Source organism: Corvus moneduloides, chromosome 25 (assembly GCF_009650955.1).
Source record: "Corvus moneduloides isolate bCorMon1 chromosome 25, bCorMon1.pri, whole genome shotgun sequence".
Taxonomy (NCBI): Eukaryota; Metazoa; Chordata; class Aves; order Passeriformes; family Corvidae; genus Corvus; species Corvus moneduloides.
Window position 1 is genome coordinate 2,695,855 of NC_045500.1, and position 20,627 is coordinate 2,716,481.

Genomic DNA, 20,627 nt, shown 5'->3' on the forward strand with positions numbered 1-20,627 from the left:
CTGGGGTCATGCTAGGGAAGGGAAGAGACTGCAGGAAAGGGCTCAGAGTGGAGAAAAACTGATGAGAGCACAACTTGGGCTCTCCCAACTTCTGCCTGAAACTCCATTCCACTCTCCAGGCCATGTCACTCCAAGCCAGATCTGCAGGGACCAGCACCACCACGGTGGAGAAGAGCTCAGCTCCCTCCTTTCCTTCCATGTTCATCCTTCTTCCCCGGGACTCGCCTCTCAGTGAAACAGGGATTAGAGCAGCGCGCTCCCGTGGCTCCTACGAGCCCTGACACAGAGCAGGATCTGTCACAGGAAGGTGCCCTGGGAGTATAAACCATTTCTCTTTATCAGCCTCTATTATTATCACATTAATGGAACCTTCACTGGCAGGATGGATGCTCAAGTGCCCAGGAAGCACTCCTGGCTCTTTCCTGCCCCTCCACGGGAGCAAGGCACTCTGCCGACAAATCCCCAGGAGAATTACGGCCGGGTTCCGGGCGCAGACAGGACTATCGGTTCCTTTTTATGAGCCTTCATTGTTATTACCACCTATTTCTTTTTACATTCCTGCCAAAATACCAAACATTAATCTCCCTCGCTCCCTGCAGGCAAAACATGGGTAATTGGATTTATATGGGTTAGAAATTTGTTAGATTTTTATATAAATATATATATATATATATATATACAGACATGCACACACACAGGGAAAACAGAAAAAAACAGGAGGTGAGGGGATGCACTATCCCATTGAAACTCGGGTACCAGCTGGCTGAAGCCAAACCCCCCCACATTTCTGTGCTGGCTGCCGGGCCCTAATTTCAGAGCTCATCCCACAACGCTGAACTTCACACACTGGGAGTTACCAGCTGTGGATTTTTCTTTGGTGCTCCCTTTCCAACGCCCTGGTTTTCCCTTTCCCCACTCCCTTCTTCCACCTGACATTTTTCTTTCCCCCCTCCTAAATCTTCTTTCTTTTCTTCCACTTTCTCCCTCCTGGACTCCCACTCCTCTCCAGCTCCAGCCTGGAGGCGACACCACACACAAGCCTTGGCACACCAAGAGAAGCAAAAGCAAGATGTGTGACATGTCCTTAAGTGACATGTCCCCACTCTGAACCCACCAGCACTGGAGATGGCACAAAGTAACTCATCAGCATCAGCACAATTTGCTGATCTTTTACAGGATGAGAAAAAATATCTTAAATTTACAGCTTACACCACAACAGATGTTGTTCTCATTATCCTCCCCCTCCACAGAGAAACAGACTTGGAGACCCATTTGTATCCCAAGGAACAAGTCCGTCAAGTGAGCATAGTCATGGAAACAACTCATTTTAAGCAAATCTTGGGAAATATTCATAGGAAAACAGAAATATAAAATGTGAGTGTTTTGCATTGAAGAGCCGACCTTGAAGGGTTCTGTCAGGAAAGACAAGACCTACCTATCAAATCCAACCTGCAGTAAACAACCCATTACAGGCTAAAAACTGTTGACAGGGGCTGTGGGGAAATTATTTTTCTCATTAAAAAAAAAAAGGAAGAAAAAGCAGCACATCCTAACCCTCAAAGGCTGCTCACAAGGACAGAGGAAGAAGTGATAGTCACCGAATCAGATATTTCTTATGAACTGTCTGCTAGGCTGCAGTATCTAAAGATTATCACTTAAAACAATATGTCCAGCTGTTGTAAAAAGCATCCATGGTTCAGGGCTGAGGAATGCAAGGAGGAGGCAAACTGTGCGAGCAGTCAAGGGAACAGAGAAACTCTTTGGAAAGCGGGAATGTGAAAGACAGCCACTGTGCCCCCGTTTCGTTTTGCAGCGTTAACACCTAATCCTGTTCCAGAAACAAAGCGCTGAGCTCCTGGAGGAGTGTGCGTGATCCAGGGGAAGGACAGCTATTACCAGGGAGTTTATTATCCTTGCAAAAAGATCTCTGTGCCCTATAGCGCAAGGATTACCAGCAGTTCAGTCTCATCCCCAGGAGGTAAATATCACCACTTGGAACTATTTCTGCCTAGTGGAGCTTAAAATCTTCCTGGGGGGGTGGGTTTTTTGCTAGACAAGTGGACCTTCCCAGGGCTTGAATTCTGGCCCTGGGAGAGGTGACAGTGAGGGTCTCCTCCTCCCTCTGCAGAGCCCCACCAGCTCACTGTGCTCTCAAAACCAGCATTTTCTGAAGCAAAGCCCCGGTGTTGTGGTTCCAACCCGTGTCAGCAGGACTCCCCAGCTCCCTGACATCAAGTCCAGCCCAACACCCACATAAAACCTGCCTGGTGCTGGCTCAGCAGGAGAGGGGTTGGCACAGGCAGCAGCCAGAGCCTTGCTGGCTGAAGGTGAACTCCCCAAAGCCAGCCCTGAGTCTCCTCAAAGCCAGACTCGAATCTTCCCCTTGCACAGCAGGACAGTGGAACAGGGACAACCAGCGTTGAGGACAACCAGATCCAGGAACAACCAGCCTTGGGGACAACCAACATCAGGGACAATGAATCACAGGGAACACCAGCCTCAGGGACAACCAACATCAGGGACAATCAACCCAGGAACAACCAACCTCGGGGACAACCAGCTGCAGGGACAATGAACAACAAGCAACACCAACCTCAGGGACAACCAACTGCAGGGTCAACAAAACCAGGAACAACCAACATCAGGGACAACCAACATTAAGGACAACAAACCACAAGGAACACCAGCCTCAGGGACAACCAGCCTGACGAACAACCAACCCAGGAGCAACCAACATCAGGGACAGCCAGCCTGTCACCGCACAACCCGAGCAGTGACCTCACGCAAACCAGCCAGCCCTGACATGAGCTGCAGACCAACACTCACGCCACAGCAAAGGACACCAGGACTTAAACCTCCCTCCAGCACGTCCTTCCCTGATGCCAACAAGGACAACAGCATGGGGGGGCGGGATGTGAGGTTGCTCCAGCCCCACCAAGGTGGGAAGGGGCACAGCCAGGGACATGAGGTACCAGCTCCACGGGCTCAGCATCTGCATTTTGGCAGCATCATTGGTGCAGCGGGCTGGGGAGGAAGGAGCCCTCCTTCAGCCCCTTGACCTTTCTCCAACCACCCTTCCAGCGGCTGCAATATTACAGAGAAATTAGCGGGCACTGTAATTACAACTATCAGGAGCAGATAAGACAAGTTAAATACCAGCTACCGAGGGAGAAATTATTATGCCAGCCAGGAGGATCCAAATGCCAGAATCCGTGGCTGTAATTTCCCTGAGTCGCCAATTACAACTCCGCCACGCAGCGAGCTCTACCTTGGAAACGGCAGGTATATATTTAGCTGCTCCAGAAAACTTTTTGGGGAGGAGAGGGCGGGAAGGAAGGGGCAGCAATGGAGCAAGTCCTCGCTAATCTGCTCTGCGCTAATCCCCACGCTTTTAGCATTGGCACACAAAGAGCGGTGACTCTCTTCCTGCTCCCCAGCAAGGATTTAACAGCAGAGACGTGGCTGCAATAACGCTTCTTTTCTCTGCCGGGTCCGTGACTGCTGTTGCAGGGCGGCAGGTGAGTGTCACAACCCCCATTAGCAGGTAGGTACATGGAATATCAGCGGTTTGACTGAAAAAAAAGGCCAAAAAATGTGATTTCCTGACTTTCCAGACCTATGCCTGGAAACTGTGGTCCTACTGCCTGCTCCTGCTGGTTGTATTTTACTGAGGTCTCATCGTGTGCTGGAAAATAGACTGCGGTAGGTTATTACACCAAAAGAAAAAAAAGAAGAATCAAAGCAGCATTGTCAGAAATAATTAAAACTATAATTGCAAAAATAAATGGAAGAACAGCATCTCATGATGTTTTATTCGGGCTTTTTATTTTTAATTGGAATTGTTCTCACACTCGCTAATTGACAGAATAGAGCCAGGCATGGAGTCTTGGATGCGAATGAGCAAAGCTATCCTGACTTCTTGGTCTCCTTCATGCACAGGCAGTGGGAGAGGCCATGGGTTCACCAGAAGCAGACAAGCCCAGGGGATTTGACTTGAAAATTTGCCCTTATACACAGAGATAAAGCAGCTCTGTATTATTTAGTTTGGAAAAAAGCCTAGTTATACCTGCCTCAGCATCACCTATGAGCACCCATTCCTCTAATCATCGCTGACAAACCACTGCTGTTGGGTCATTTTACAGATGGGGAAACTGAGGCCGAGAGCAACAGAGGGACTTCCTCAAGTCCTGGTGTCCCTGCGGTGACAGCCATGGAGAAAACTCAGCACACCCCATCTCCCAGCTAATCCCTCCAACCTTTAAAACGCACTCTCTCCCTTAAAAAACCCGACAATATTTCTTAAATACAGATAAAACTATAAAGCCTTGAAGTTCTGAGCAGCTGGTGGTTTATGTCTTTATGAACTGTACTGATGGCTGCTGTAAAGGTCGGTTTGCCAGCGGCACAGTGGGACGATCCCGTTTCCATCCCCATTTTAACACCGTGGGAATATTTGCCACAGTTTCCCCTCTGGCTCATGCACCAGCAATGGAGATGCTTCCACCCCTGTGATGCTGCTGGCATAAAGCCCAACCAAAGTTTCCAGGCAGGATCAACCCATCAGGATGGCCAACCATGGCCTGCCAGTGATGCCCCCACAGCAACCCCAGGGCATGCATCCAGCGAGCAGCCGAGACCGAATGGCACTCTTCCCAAAAGCAGGAGCTTAATCCTTGTTTCCACATCAAATCCCAGCTGGGACATGAAAAAGTGACCATCTCCAACCTCCCTGTGGGTTACCAGTGTGCTCCTTGTTCCATTTTGTGTCCCAAACTGGTGAGTAACATGAGTTACTGGTGCTACTCAACACCTGAGTGTTATGTTCCTGAGTCAGGGAAGAGGCAGTTTGGTTTTATTTTTAACACTACACAGAGAATTTCCATATTGCCTTCAGTTCCCTGGAGAAAAAAGGTGCCCAAGTATTATGGGAATTGTTTGCTCTTACAATAAAAAGGAGTGAATTACCAACAATCTCTGCTTGAAACAGAAATTATTTGTTGCTGATCTAAGATGACCTGCAAGTTGCCTGTAGATGGAGCCTGAGTTTCTGCAAGGATTACGCTGAGCCTCCCTCGGAAAAAGGGTGGAGAGCTGGAAATGGAAGCACCCAAAATCCAATACAGGAAACCCACAAACAGACTGAAAAGCCTCCAGGTTTCCTCCACCACTCTCACACGGGTCTGCTCTCTCTCCCAGCTCCTCTCTGCAATGCAAGGGGTGGTTAAAGAGCTGATCTTGGAAAGCAAAGAGCTTCCACCAAACCTGCCAGAGCCAGGGAGAAGTGCGGGCTCAGCCCATGTCAAGACCAGGATGCGGGAGAGGACCTGGCCATCCAGACAAGCAGGACTGGGGCTAATTCTGCAAGAGTTACACACTGGAATTACTGCTCTCAGTTTTTCCAAGCCCAGCTCCTTGGTTTGAGCCCCAAGAAAAGTGCCATTTGTGAGGAGGACAGCAGAGGACCCCACCACCTCCTCCTCTTGTGGGTGACAGAAGAAAACACCATTGAGCGATAACACCACTCACTGGGAAGGTCTTCCCAGGGCACTTTTCCTGCCTGTCTCTGCGTAGGAAAGCACAGCCTGCAAATAAACATCAGCCCCATCCTCAAGATGCTCCACCTTTGTCATCTTGCCTTCAGCCCATCACTGATGCCACCTCTTTGGCTTGCTGTGTGCAATTCCCTGCCCACCTCCAGATCCCAAGGGAAGATGGAAAACTGCTTGCCACCCCAAGGCTGCAGAGGGGCAGCAGCAGGGAAACAGGGAGAGGAGGGAAGAGAAGGACCACTGGGAAACAGGAATGCAAAAAAGGTGGAGCAGACTGGGAGCAAGCGGGAGTTGGAGGCAGAAAACTGCCTGCAGCAGGGGAAAGCTGGACTTGAGGAGAAGGGAAGGGGTAAAAGCATGGAAAAGATGCACTGGAGAGCCCGGGCAGGAGCAGATGCCAAGGGGGGACTTGGGTAAAACCAGGTGCTTTTGGGGCAGGGGCTTCCTCTAAGTGTCAGTACTTGGGGGATGCAGAGTTTCTTATGGGAAGGCTAAAATCTCCCACCACTCCAGGGCTGCTTCACAAACATCCCCTCCTGCAAACAGCACAGAAAAGAGGGCAGAAGCATAGAAATAAAAAAAAAAATTAAAAAAAAAAGAAGAAAAAAAAAATAAAAAAGGAGATCCAAGTCAGCCCTCTGCTGGCAGCAGGCTCGGCTGGACTTGCAGGGGCTCCCCGGGGAGCAGGCACAGGCGCCCAGCCTGCCCTGACCGCCACCAGCATCGCCTCCGAGAGCCCCAAAGCCCACACTTCACCACGGAGACAAATTCCAACAGCGAGGAAAAGAGCACCAGGGCCAAAGGCATCTCTCTGGGGGATTGTCCTTCTTTAAACTGCCTTGCTCACACAGCTCAGGTTAATCATCATTGCAGTTCAATTAGGAAGAGCACAAGGAGACAGAGCCCTCTGCTCTCCAGCTGTGCCACAGCCCCCAGGTACACGGGGCGATGACAAGCGTGTCCCAGCAGGTCTCTGGCAGGGACTGAGGAACAGGGACGTGCCCGGCACAGGCAGCATCCCAAAGTCTGGCAGTGGCCGTGACGGGAAGAGGGCAGACAGGCAACCACCGCCTCCCTCAGCAGCACGGAACCCACCGAGCCTCCATCCAGAGCCTGATTCCCACAACCACCAAACACTTCCCCCTACAAAGCCCACCTCAGGCATGGAAAACCTGCCCGACCACGCAGGTGAGCACAGCACCCTCTGCTCAAAGCGGCACCAGCTCAGCCCCGCGCCGGCTCTGCTTGTGCCATGCCCGAGCCTGGCTTTGGGAAGAGCAGCTGCTCTCTGCTGCAGCCCTGTTCCTCCAGGTCTGAGCGAGGGAGCAGCCAGCCTCGGGTGGGGGCCACACGCTGCTCACCGGTGCAGGGAAAGCAGACAAACTCCTTCGGGCTCTCTTGCTCCATGCTCATGTCCCACCATCCCCACGCTCCTTCCCCAAGTCCCACGGCTCCCGGATTAACGGGCTCAGGTCCTCCCGGGGCTGCCTGAAGCACGCACAGCACGACCCAAAGCCCCAGGCACGGACTGCCTCCCCACTGCCCTCCAAAAAAAGGCTGGGCTGCTCCCTGCTCATCTGGCCCCGCTGCTGCGACGCCGGTGGAGAGCTGCTGCGCTACCTGGGCAATGCACCGCGTACACCTGTAACTCGTTCAGGGAATAAAAGGGGTGCTCGGCTGTGTTGTGAAGCACAGGAGTGACCCATCTGCATATCAGCCGCCTGTGTTTCTCCTACAGCAAACAATGTGAGGGAAAGCATCCATCAGAATTCATAAGATGCACCCCTGGAGTAAAAGATTGATTTGATATTAACGGATTCGTGCGGAGACTATAAAGCGATCGAGGCAAACACTGAAACCTCGGAGGCATCGCAGCCCTGGAAAGCCGCTGGCAGTGCAGGCTGGCACCGGTGCCAGGAGCACGGACCCCCCTCCCCTCCCACGCAGGCACAACTTTGGGAGTGTCAGGCAGCACTAACTCACTGTCTGCCACCTAAACCCCTGTGCTGGCTCCTTGTCTGGCGCCCGCAGCCCCCCCAGGAGGTTGCCAGCCCCGCGCTCCAGCCCGAAAAGCACCGGCACGTCCGTCCCTCCAAAACCGCTCCAACGGGGTGACCCCACCACGACGGGGACGAGCTGCCATCCGGACTGTCCCCTGCCACGATGGCGACAAGCCCCTGGGACACGTGCAAAGTCTCCAGTTGGTCCTAGGACCCTCCGGCAGCCCCGCCGGCCACAGAGCATCCCCCAAAAGCCGCAAGCAGGACCCCCCCAGCCCCCCAAGGCCCCAGTGCAGCTGCTCCTACCTGAGCGTGGCGCTCTCCCCTTGCCGCACTGTCACGTTGTCCATGGCTTTGGGGAAGGTGGCATCTCCGCTGCGCACGGGCACTCCTGCGGGCACAAGGAAGAGCAGCCTGAGACAGAGGACGACCAGGCACCTCCAGGGCAGGGCCAAGCACCCACCGACCCCCATCCTGGGCAGCGGGGACTTTTCCAACAGGCAAAAAACACACCCGACAAGGCGAAAAGGGGGAAGGGGTGGGTGGAGAGGAGGGATGGGGGGGAGCAAAACCACCGGGGCGAGCGCTGCGGAGCTCCACGGAGATCAGGAGAGCCCCCGGCAAGGCTGGCTGCGAGCGCTGAGCCTGCCGAGCGGCATCGGAGGGAGTCCCGCTGTCCTCGGGCGAGGGAGGAGGACGGGAGGGCCGGGGGGAGGAGGAGGAAGAGGAGGAGAGAAGGTGCGGAGCCCGAGATGAAGGTCACAGATGTGTGGCTGCTGGAGACGCTACTTTCAGCTGCAGCTGGGCAGGCGCTGCGGAGATCTGGCATCAAAAGTTTATAACCCACGGAGGAAACGTGAGTGTCTGTGAAAGGAAGGGGAGGGCGGCATCGGCACCGGGGGGCACAGCGGGCCGGGGCTGGGCTGTTTTCTGGCTCTTGCGCTTTTTTTTAAATCATAGAGGGAAAGGAGAATTTAAAAAAAAATAGAAAAAATATATTAAAAAAAAAAAACAATAAAGCTCCCAAAAATCCCGGTTCTGTCGCAAGATCGAAACTTCCCCGCGGAGCTGCAGGCGATGTCCCCGATGCTCCTCGGCTGTGCCCAGAGGGTCCCGGAGCTCCCGCGGGGCCGGCGCTGCTCCGGCTGCAGCTCAGGCGCGCCGCGGGGCGGGGAGGGCGCGGGGGGGCGGCGGCAGCACCCCGGCCCCGGCCGGCAGCATCCCCGGGGTTGTCATGGCAGCGGCTCCAGCGCTGCCCGGCGCCTCGGCTCCCGCACGGCCCGAGCCCCGCACACGGGCGGGCGGGCGGCAGCGGGGCGGGATGCGCAGGAGAACACGCACATTAACCCCCGCCGCGCCGCGCTCCCGCACAGGGACCGGGGCTGCCGCCGGCCGAGGGACCCCTCAACTCCTGAACCGCTTCAGCGCCGCTGCAGAGGGGGCTCTTCTCGCACCACGCACCCCTGTGCTCGCCAGATGACTCCCCACATGCCAGCATCTCTCCCTGCATCCACCTGTTGATGTATGTCCCTGTGGGGGACATGCTCCACTTTTCTCGCCCTATGAGAAACAGGGTCCTGTCCTCCCGTCCTTGCCCCACGGGATGGTGTAAGGGAGCTCCAAAGCTTCTCCCTGTGCTGTCCCTGCTCCCTGACACTGAGATCCTTGAATTAGGAAGCCCGAGGGCTTTCCACCCCACCACTCACAACAGAGCATCAACAATAAATTTCAACAAATTTCCACCTCTGGAGACACACACAGACCACCATTTATCTCCTCAAAGAGCAGCTGAGGGCACCAAGACCTTGGTGACCATCCAGATGCATCCGTGTGTGCCCACAGAAGAAAACCAACCCCACACTGCCAGTGTTCCTCACACAGTTCCTCATGCCCAAGCCAGGCTGGACCTTGGCTGGGTGCCTTCCTTCAAAGGGCGTCTGCCTCCTCTACTGATATATCCCAGGGAACCTGCCCCTTCTGGGGGCTGGAGAAGGGAAATAACCACCAACAAGGGAGTTTTAGCTAGTTCAGGACCCCAGCCTCATCCTGGGATCCAAACACAGCTGTTAGAACTGATGGAGAGGTTTTGCAAGGGGTTTTCAGTGATCCCAAGCCCAATTTTCAGCAGAACAGGTCCTTTGTACGTGGTAGTGGGACTCAGTGACCCTAAACACCCACTGGCCATGGGCTGTTACTGCAGAGATGTGTGTTGGCTCCTGGCTCCAGCACCAGAGGGATGCTCGCTGCAGCTTGGATAAATAGGACAGCCTGGGAGCCCAGGGAAGCACGGAGAAAAGCAGAGCTGAGTTTTCTCTCAGAAACCTCTTCAGCTGCTGAAATGTTGGCCTAACCCCGAACGTGCAGGTTGGCTGCTTCCATGACAGGGATTCTTTGGGGCGGGGGTCGAGGATGGGAGAGGAAGGACACTCTATCTCCTTCCTGAGCTGCTCCACTCTGGCACGGAGGAACTGTGTCTGCTGGAAGGGAGGGAGCAGCAGCGGCCGGCACAAACCCACGGCAGCCCCCAGCAGTGAGGCCACAGGCGCTGCTGAGCCTCATCCAGCAGCAGGATCAGCTCCAGGGGACATGGATGCTGCAAGGACCATAAGATCTGCTGGGTAAAATGGTGTTTACCCCTTGGGATAGAAGCTGTAGACATAGAGTGCGTGTAGCACAAAGCCTGCCAGAGCCAGAGCAATCCAGGAGAGGGAAGATTTATAGGGGAAAAAAGCCTGTCTGCCTCACAAAGAGACTGAGGAGGCTGGAGAGCCATGGAGCCACGAGCGGATGCAAAGGAAGGGAATAAATGGACAGACAGAGAACTAAACTAGCTGCTACAGACAGGTAAGAGGACATGGGGCATCAGGGAGGGGAGAGAAAGGGCTGGAAAATTAATGTGATCCATATTTATGCAACTGGGTAGGGACCCAACAGCCTGGAATGGCTCTGCAGGAGACTGCAGGAGATACGGCTCAACCACGCTCACCGCAGAGGCCACTTTGGGCACCCAACAGTGCTGCAGGCAGCCAGAGCAGCCTCTCCCGGCTTGGTATTCTGGGCCACCCCATTACAAATATATCCCAGTCCCCCTGCTGGGGTTAACGGTACCTCCCCAGTGACTGCGCTGCCGTCAAATGAAGGGAGCAAGACGGGACATGGGAGAGAAAAGGGCGAGGGGAAAAAGAACTTGAAATCCAGGAGGCTGAAAAATTTGCATGAAACACAAAGTCAGCAGACACAAAGGCAGAGGCACTTTTGCACCGAGACAGTTGCAGACCTGAGGTTGTACAGGGTGGCTTCAGTTCAGGTCCATGTCTAAAAATAGCCCCTCGCTGAGGGGGACTCAGGGCTGGCACAGGCCCTGGGGGCACCAGGCATATGGCAGTGGCGGATCCTGCTCCTCACGGTGACGTTAACAAGCCCTGACCTTCTCTCATCATCCCAGAGGCTCAGAGAGAAACTGAGCCAGCAAGGACGAGTCCCTGCGCCTCCCCGGCTCTCGCCTCCCAGCCGATTGTCAATCTCGGCTTTTATTAGTGGTGCAGTTTGGCCTCCCTCTCCCTCTGAGACTTCTACCTCGTTGCTCTAATCAGGAGCTTGCAAATGTCAGGAGTACAGGCCTGGAAGTAATTAGTGAGAGACCAGAGCCTGGGGGCCGTGAGGCAGCTCAGGCACAGCGCTGCTCCAGCACCGTACTGGGAAGCAGCCTGCAGCCACTGGGACTGACGGATGGACACTCCGGGTTTCCTTCCCCAGCCTCATTGCTGCTCCCAGAGTATTTCCCCTTCCTCCACACAGCTCAGGGCACACTGAAATGCTCACTGTGCAGCAGCGAGTGAGCCCAGCTCCCTTGGGATCAGTGCAGGGAGGGATGGGGTGGCTGCAATACCACCGGGACGCTGCACACTTGGCCAGCAAGTGCCACCTCCTCCTTTGGGACATTGCCTCTTCCAAAAGAGATCCAAGGACCATTTCTGACACCTTCTAAACCTGCCTGGGTAGAGGAATGCTAGGAAACATGGACACAGCTGCACCAGCGAGATGTGCTTCACCCCAGGGCAGCAGCTTCTCCCACAGTGGGCACAACAAACCATGTCCTTGTCACAGTCCTCAGCAGGCAAAGAAAACTAAATCTTAAGGCAAAGACCATGGGAAAGAGCATTTTTTTTCTATGTTTTGCCTTTCCCTGAGATGAACTTTGCTGTCTCTCAGCCGTTCAGCCTTGTTCACAACAGGAGGGGTTAATGCTGCACCCAGGAAAGGAAAACACTGCAGAGCTGAAGGGAAGAGCAGTCTTGGAGGCCCTGGGCTTGTTTAATCAAAGAGTAATCTTTGCTTCCAGGGATTCACCCTCCAGCACTGGTGGAAGTGGAAGTTCTCCAGATCTCCCTCTGGAAAGCTTTTTCAACGACAACAGCTCCTCTCTGGTGCTGGCAGACAGCTGCCGGCACTTTTTTCCAAAAACCAGGTTCTTTTAAGGCATCTCTCTCCTGGGGCATGGGAAATTTCTAATCGTGAGCCTCTTGGCCACCCTACCTGGCCAAGACATATGTGACACCTCCGTGGTGAGTGTGGAGCTGTGTCTCGGTATCCTGCACCATCCAGATGGTGTCTGGGCTCGGAGCTATAAGATTTTTAACTAATTTCTTTCCACACTATTATCCCCTCCTCCCTTTCCTCCCACCTCCTCTTTCTCTCCCTCCTTCTCTCCATCTGTCCCTGCCCCTCTTCTCCACCTTTCTCTTGCACACTTGCAGCTGCTAATTTTTCCCTGGCATATTTGGCAATCCATCCCGACACCTCTTCCCCCACACCCCGCCGCCCCACTTCGTGCTTTTCCCGTTTGCTGCCGAATATTCTCATTTCTTCACCCAAAAGAGACGGCACGAGCACAGACAGGAGGAACACACCCCCACGCCCATGCAGGGAGAATCATATCTCACAGTCCTGGGATAAAGCTGAGCATCCGCCAGTTTGTGGGAGTGGGGTACAGCAGAGCATCACCCCTTTCCCAGGTGGGAAGCCTTAGGAATGGGATTCACAACTGCACTGACCACTAGCACACACACACACCTCCCCCTCTGTCACCTCAGCCCCCTCCCAACAGAATTTATTTATGCCACTTAATTTTTCCAGTTGTTTTATCTTGTTTTATCTTCACACTAAATCAGGCTCTCTCTGCAAACTGAACTTTTATTTTCCGTGCTGTTACATTTAATGCTTTTTATCGCGTGAATTTAGCAAAAGAAAAAAAAAAAAAAAACAAACCAAAAACTTGCTGAGGTAATTGTGGAAAAAAATGTCACTCGTTCTTCACATTAATTGTGGTGCTTGAGCTCGCCTGGGCAGAAAATCCAGACTGGAGGCTCAAGCTCCTCACACCCAGCTCAGGGCTGGTTTAGCAGTCAGTGCTCAGGTAGCCCTTCCAACACCATCCTCGTGCCCTAAATGCACACACAAATCCTTCCCTCTCCCATGAAATCCCCCCAAGACCACCCAAACCCAGCCTGGAGGCAGGATGACAGTGTGGCGAGGCAGGACGTGGTGCAGCAGGACCCAGAGCATGGGGATCCCTGGGGATTTTAATGGGATTGCTCTGCACTTAATACTCAGCTGCAATCCCCGGCTGAACCCCGGCATATGGCGCATTTAAAGCATGTGTAAACCTGACAAGTGAAATCCAAAACGGAGGCAGCTCCTCAGACACCCACCTGGAGCAGCTAAAGCAGCCTCCTCCTTACATCAAATATTAAAGGAATAAAAAGCACCAGCTCTGAGAACCCCCCACGCTGCTCAAGCAAAGCTCGGAGGGGCTGGGACACCCAGGGGCAGCAGAACCATCACAACATCACCCTAAAGGCTTGAAAAACACGGATTTAATTTTCCTGCAGCATTTCTGACAGCCATCCAGTATGGTTTGGGGTTTTTTAATTTTTTTTCTCAGGAAAGCAAAATGTTAAGATTTTCTCTGGGATGCCAAGATTTTTTTTGCTGCCATTTCTGATGGTATTTAGTGCATTCGGGCAAATTTTCAACTCCTGTGCGGTCCTTTTCCCTGAAAACCCAACTCTGGAGGGAGGGGATGGGGGGGCCATTACAGACATGTGACATTTTGCTTCATTGCCAAAACATTTCCATATCAAAACAGCCAAAGTTCAGGCTGCTTCACCAAGGACATTGTCTTGGAAAAAAACAAAACCAAACCAAACAGCACAACAAAAACCCCACTGCAGTGCACAGCCTCTGCCAAAGAGATGCTTCCAGGAGCCCTGTCCCAAATTTCCCACAGCCCTGGGAAGCAGAGAGTGACAGGACAAGGAGGAATGGCTTCAACCTGACAGAGGACAGGTTTAAACTGGATTTTAGGATAAAATTCCTCTCAGTGAGGGTGAGAGGCATTGGCCTTTTCCAGAGAAGATGTGGGTGCCCCATCTCCATAAGGGACCTTAAAGAACACCCAGTGCCACCCCCTGCCCTGGGCAGGGACAACTCCCACTAGCCCAAGTTGCTCCAAGCCCCGTCCAACCTGGCCTTGGCCACTTCCAGGGATGGGGCAGCCACAGCTGCTCTGGGCAGCCTGGGTTTAACGGGTTTTTCCATCATTAGTACCTAATGACCTCTCCCTGGGACAAGGTTTGGAAGCACAATCCCATTCCCATATTAGTCCAGGAGTAGGAGAAACACCAGAAAAGGGGATGTGGACCACAGATGCTGAGCATGCAATGTGCATTTGAGTCTTCCCAGCCATTACAGAGTGGAAATGGAAAACAGGACCTGGGATCCACTCCTGCATCCACCACGGTCTCACCCTGGCCACGGACACGCAGGGATGGTGTTGGAGCCCTCAGCTTCCCCCACCCACCAACTGGAGCAGGAATGTTTCTTCCCTCTCCTGGGAGCATTACAAGGCTCATTTCATAGATGCTCGCAAAGTGTTTTGTGAGCTCTACGCTGAACTAATAAAAGAACAAATAAATAGATATCACATTGCCCTGCTTTTGCTGTTTCTAAACACGAAGCCATCGCGTAGCCTCGGGGCTTATTTACAAAATACAGAGATGCAGGAATGATCAGAGAGCAGCTGTGCCACCTACATTCCGTGCTGGAAGAGGGAAACACCACGCTCTGGGCTGTCCTGGGAGGCTCCAAACGGCATCCCCAGCACAGGTGAGAGAAAGGAAAATCCTGTCTCCCCATCCTCCTCGGTGTGTGCTGCTCTTTTTCACACCTGGATGGCACCACAGCCTCTGCTCATGGAGCTGGCTGGGCTGGCACCACCAATTCCTGTGGTCGGGAGCAGCACGACCAGGTGTTCCTCCAGCAAATCCAGCCCCGTGTGATGCACAGGCGAGGGATTGCACACCCTGGAGCCCCACTCAGACTCAGGGCAGCAGGGTTTGCTCGCCCAAACCGAACCTTTGATATCAGCAGAGCAGCCAAACAGACAAGATTTCAAGATAAAGAGGGAGAGAAGAGAAAAACATGCCTGACTGATTCCATAGAGATAAATGGAGCCTTGAAGACTTGTGTTTCCTGGCAAGCAATGGCTTGTGCCCTGCAGCATGAGGGCTGAAGTGCTGCACTTGTGTTCCTCTGTCCACCCTCATCTTCTCCAACATGGTCCTCTCAGCTTGGGCAGGATGATCCCAAATGTCCCCATGGCCCTCACCACCACCCCGGGCAGCCCTGCCCTGCCTCTGCCTTGACACACTCGTTTTTAGTGCTGCCTAAAGAAGCTGTGGCTGCCCCATCCCTGGAAGTGTTCCAGACCAGGTTGGAAAGGGCTTGGAGCAACCTGGGACAGTGGGAGGTGTCCCTGCCCATGGCAGGGGGTGGGACTGTATTTAAGGTCCCTTCCACCCCAAACCGTTCTGGGATTTTCACAGCTACACACTCACCCACTCTCCCAAATCAACCAACACAAACCAGCCTCCAGAATATCTCACTGCTGGGGCAACATGTGGGAGCTCTCAGATCCTGCCTGTGCTGCTGTTGGAAGGGGCAGAGACAGGAGGGCAGGGAGCAGAAGGAAGCTGTTTGGGATCTCTGCAGAACTGGGAAGGAAATTGCCCTGTTCCCACTCCTCACCCCTCCACTCTCTCCTCGTCTCCAGGCGCTGCCGAGCAGGTTTGGCAGTTCTGTTAAGCAGGTAAAGGTCTGAACACTTGTTCTCAGCCTGTCTGAACTACCCGGGCTGCTTGTGCTGCAGGTCCCAGGAGAAATAAAAATTCTCAGTATTTTCAGTCTTCCCCTCTGTGGCCAGTGCAGGTGATGTTTTTTCACCTTTGAAATTCCTTTTTCTAAGGGCTGAAGCGAGGGGGAGAAAACCATTAGGTGAGGAAAGGCTCTGCAGGCTTTGGAAAACTTCCCTGGGAGTTTGATGGGAGCTGTGGGTAAATGCTGGTGCAGGTCCCTGCTCTCAGAGCTGCTCCCTGCATATCTCACTGCTGATTTATTCCCAGTGGTACCGGGCACAATGAGATAAATATGCAAGTGGCACAGCTGGGGTGTGGATGGGAACATCTCCATTGTCCTAGGTCAGTTTTAATTCATCTGTTTCAGTCAGCCTGGTCTCAGCCATTCACTTCTGACTCCAACCCAATTCTCTTCAAAGCCCGGCTCTGCCTGGATGCTGGGATTAAAATCTAGGTTTGCAGCAAACAAAACTAAGCATGTTTTATGAGGAAGAGTAACCTTGGGGGAGGGTTTGGCTGCGGTTTCAAAGGCTGAGCAAGGTTTCTGTGCTCAGCTCTGACTGAGTTCTGCTTGTTGTCAGCAATCCCCGCTATCTCCACGCTGCTGACAACCCGACAATCTCCGATACCGCAGGAAGGAAACAACCTGCAAGCTGCAAAGCCACCATCCCATTTTGCAGAGAAAATGACAAGGTAGGAAAAGACAAAGGAACCCCAACACCTCTGGGGAAATAAGAGACCTGCCCACAGCTATCCTGGAAGCCCAGGGTCCCTCCAAAGCATTGCTCCCCATGGACACATGGCTTGGAGCAGCCTAGGTTGGCACCAGGAGCTGCTGCTCCACCAACAAACAGCCCTGAGGCTCCTTCTTCCAGAAAACCCCTTTAACCCCACCAATTCAAACAAGGACACAGCGCTTCAAAACCACCACTGTCCCCAAAACAGCAGGCACCGGGTCCAAACTGACCTTGCCAGGCTGGACAAGGTGGTGCAGGACACCAGGGTGACCCTGCCCTGGGCTGTTCACCCCCAGGGAAGAGCATGAGCGAGCAGGATGAGCCGGAGAGCTCCGTCCCTGCATCTCCTCCTGCTCCTCGTTATTAAAGCTGGCGTTTGTCATGTTAAGCAGCTGTTCTAACATAAAGCAAAACTGCCTAGAAAAATATGAGTGTTGCAGATGGGCGGCATTTTCTTCCTAACTCTTTTATTTTTATTTATTTGTGGGTGCTTTTTTTTTTTCCTTCCCATCTCCTTCACCCTTTACAACTACCCCTGCTATTGCAGCTGGCTCTGTGAGCCACCATCCTGATAAGCAGCCGCTCGCTCACTTCTTCTGGTCCTCGCAGGCTCTTCTATTCATTGTTGTTTCTCTGTTGCTACAAATTGGCACTTCTAAAGAGATTTCCAGGCCAAGTATTAACCCCCTCCGGAGCCCAGGCACATAAACACACACGTTATTTGTCAAACGAGAGGAAGGCAGTCGAGCTGCAGGGAAATTTAAGTGACTTGTCTGAAAGAGCAGCGAGGAGCGAAGGCGGAGGAGACGAGACAGACGTTTCTTACTGCTACAGGACCTGCTCCCTTCCTTCCAGCCCTGTCTGCAGCCAAACCCCTGACATCCTCCAGCTGCCCCATAAATCAGCAAACTCAGCTCCCTTTCTGAGCTAGAAACAGGACCCAGGAGTCCTGACATCACACAGCACAAAATCAGGTTTCCTCTCATTGCAAATTCCAGTCAAAACTCCTTTTAGAAAAAAGTTTTATAGAGGTTTTTATTTATTGTCAACTCCTGGATGATAAAATGAGGCCGCTACAAGCCCTATTTATTTCCCACCCTCGCGGGAAACAGAGGGGCTGAGATGTGAAACAAATCCAGGGCTCCAGCACTGACCCTGGGCTCGTGCTGGTTCGCAGAGCGCTGGGTGATTATTTTATAATAGCTGATAGCATCTGTGATTTAATGCAGCTGTTAGAAATTAGCAAGGACTCCATCGAAAGCGTCCCAGTCACTCACGATAACAGGCTAATAAATCATTCCCCCAGTGCTCTGTGGCATTTATGGTTCTATTTTAGAGATGCAAAGCATAGATCCGGCTGCTCTCCTGGATTTATTTTTATTTATACTTTTAATAATGCAATTAAATAAATAAATTTAGGATGTTGTGACTCTGTTGCCAAAAATGGCACCGATGAGAACTTCCCCTGCATGACTTCCCTTCGTTATTTTCTCCCCACTAGCCAATTAAAGGGAAAACAAATGGCTCCAAATCTGCTCCAAGATATTGTTTCCAATGCACGGGGTGAAAAATCTCACACCACGGAAATCCAGGGGAGGCAGGAAGGGAGATGGGGAGGAGAAGGAAAAGCTGGGGTGGCTGTCACTGTCCTCTCCATCCAGATTTCCTCCTGTCACACCTCAGTCCTGAGCATCTAGAGGCTACATTTCATGGATACCTGCAGGAATGCACTCACAGCTGCCCCATCTTCAATCAGCCAGCAAACCCAGCTTTATTCATTCCTTATGGGGTGATAATCTGGAGCATTCCTTATGCTCCTAAGTAAGCAGAAGAGCAGCAGATTCCCTGTATCTCCCTACTGCAATCTGGGAGCTTAAAAACCTTCCCTGGAAGGGGATGCCTGACCCCAGTGCAGGAGGAGGCTGTCCCGAGGCCTCCTGGCCAGCCTGGCTCTCCACTGAGCCACTTCGTGATGGAGCACACCCTGCCCTGTCTGCATCCTTCCAATCAAGCCCAAGGGAGTGGCATTTGCTGCCTGGGACGGTGGGTCTGGTTCAGCCATAACAGCCAAGGCAGGTGGGAGCACCCTGACAGAGAGGGAGCTCGTTGCTCTGAGGTGACCTCCCAACCCTTCCTTCTCCCGTTGCTTGTGCCTTGCAGGAAAACACTTTGGGACACTCTTGTGTCCCAAACGGCTCCATAAACTTCACAAAGGGTGCATGGAGGAGCTCACTCTCTGCTCATTATCCTCTGGGGTCCTCCTGCCTCTGCCTTGGCACACTCATTTTTCCACCTGCCAGAAACCAACAAGCACCAGCCTTCAAATGTCTCACTGATGGGATGGAGCAGAGCAGAGCCAAGTTAGGTCTTTGGAAGTGGGAATTCAAATTCAGAACTGGGAGGAAAACCCTGCCATTCCCCAGGCTTGCATGCCAGGGAGAGGTCATGATGCATCTCTCCTGCTCTTCCCCCTACATGAACTCCCTGGATGGCAGCATGTCCCGGAATCCAACACGCCACCCATGGACAGCTTCGGGGTCACAGCTGCTTTCAAAGGGCTTCTCTGAGTGGTTTCACCAGGCTGGCTTTGCTCAGCCACTGTAGAGCGAGAGGGAAAACCTTGGGAGCAGAATTGGGACTGGAAGTGCCTTCAGTGACTCCCAAGGGAGGTTCATGTTGGCTCACATTTTGAGCTTTTGTGGAGGGGTCTTCATTTAACTCCTTAAAACGAGCTTTGTCGTGTATTCCCTCACATGGCCAGTGGGCCTGACAAACACACAGACATCCTTGATGGTTTTCAAGGTCAGCTGCACCCCTGGGGGGTTTCCATCACTTGGAGACCTGATCCATCCTGAGTCCTGTGTGGGGAATCCTGAGAGGAGGTGGGGAGCAAGTCTCACCTCAACATTACCGACCTCCTTGCTCTCATACCTTAAATCCCACCAAAATATTAAAGTAAGACTGTTCCTTCTCCTTCATCTGAGAGTATTTTCAGCTAATAAGGAGAAGGAACCAATTTATTTCTCAGTCACGCACTAAACTCTGGTGTTAGCTAGTTTAGAGTAAGCCACCACCCAATGAAGTCTGCACAGACTTCACTGGAGCTGAAGCAGATCTCTGCTGGGTCCATTTAAAATGCTCTAAGCATTTCCATCATATCCTTACTTTTAAGTAGAGTTACAGTCAGAAAAATTACTCTGTATACATGACCCCAGAGGTTTCATATTTCTTCTCCTGCGGTGACAGTTCCCAACCAGATCTGCTTAATTTACAAGTTGGGAGATAGGGTTGCTTTCCCCCCTCCTTAAAACTGCCAGCTCTGCAAATTCCTCTGGAATGGAAATAATTGCCTCCCCTCACCAGCTCTGCCATTGGAGTGCAGGATATACAGCACTGGGCATGGCTCCTGAGTGGATGGGACAGGGAATCCCATCCCAGTCCCCATCCTGGCTCTTGCTGACCATAAGCAACCCAGAAACTTGGGAGAACATGAGGATCCGCAGCAGTAAGATACTGAAGATGGAGATCTTTGGAGCTGCAGAAAGCCCCCATGCCTGGGTGTGAGGTCTCCTTTTAATTATAGAAACTGATTTTTTTGCAATTACCGTTTAATATAATGCAATCTCTCATTAAAGCAAAGGGTTCAACTGCTCTGATCTTTTCCCATTTAATAAAGACAGCAGGAGAAGGCTCTGGGAATTGGCACCACCCACCAGACTGGCATCTCTAGCTCGGGAGTGCCGGCGCAATCAGGTCAGCCAGAAGAGCTGTTCCTGGCGTATTCCCAGCTCCCTGCAGAGTGAAAACAAGCAGAGCTGCTCCCCAGTGCCCTGAACAGGGAGATGGGAGGTGTTCCGAGGAGGAAAGGGCAGGGACCACACAGCCTGGGAGCTCCATGGAGCTCTGAGCTCCTTCTCTTTGCTCCCCCTGTAAGTTTGTTGGGCTTGCACGTCTCCCATGGATGGAGGAGCCACAAGTCCATCAGCCCATCTGGGATCTTTGCTGCCCTTCCCAGCAGCCTGCTGCCACCCTCAGAGCTCAGCACCATCCTCAGTCTGACACTGAACCTCCCCAGACGCCCCTCCTGGCCTGTGAAGTGTTTTGGTCCTGCAAAATCCTATTAATGCCTTTCTAAAAGAATCAAGT

General features: G+C 52.7%; 1 protein-coding gene across 3 annotated transcripts in view; it reads right to left on the reverse strand.

Annotated features, from left to right (window-relative positions):
* The window catches only part of LOC116455708 (opioid-binding protein/cell adhesion molecule homolog), a 294,183-nt gene that overhangs the window by 98,281 nt on the left and 175,275 nt on the right, over window positions 1-20,627 (reverse strand). For 2 of the 3 annotated variants that reach the window (XM_032133915.1, XM_032133914.1), the window contains exon 2: window positions 7,856-7,940. In XM_032133915.1, coding sequence (XP_031989806.1) covers window positions 7,856-7,940 — 85 coding nt within the window. Of the gene's footprint in view, window positions 1-7,855; window positions 8,819-20,627 lie in introns of those variants that run through there. The other variant, XM_032133916.1, reaches the window with a different exon arrangement.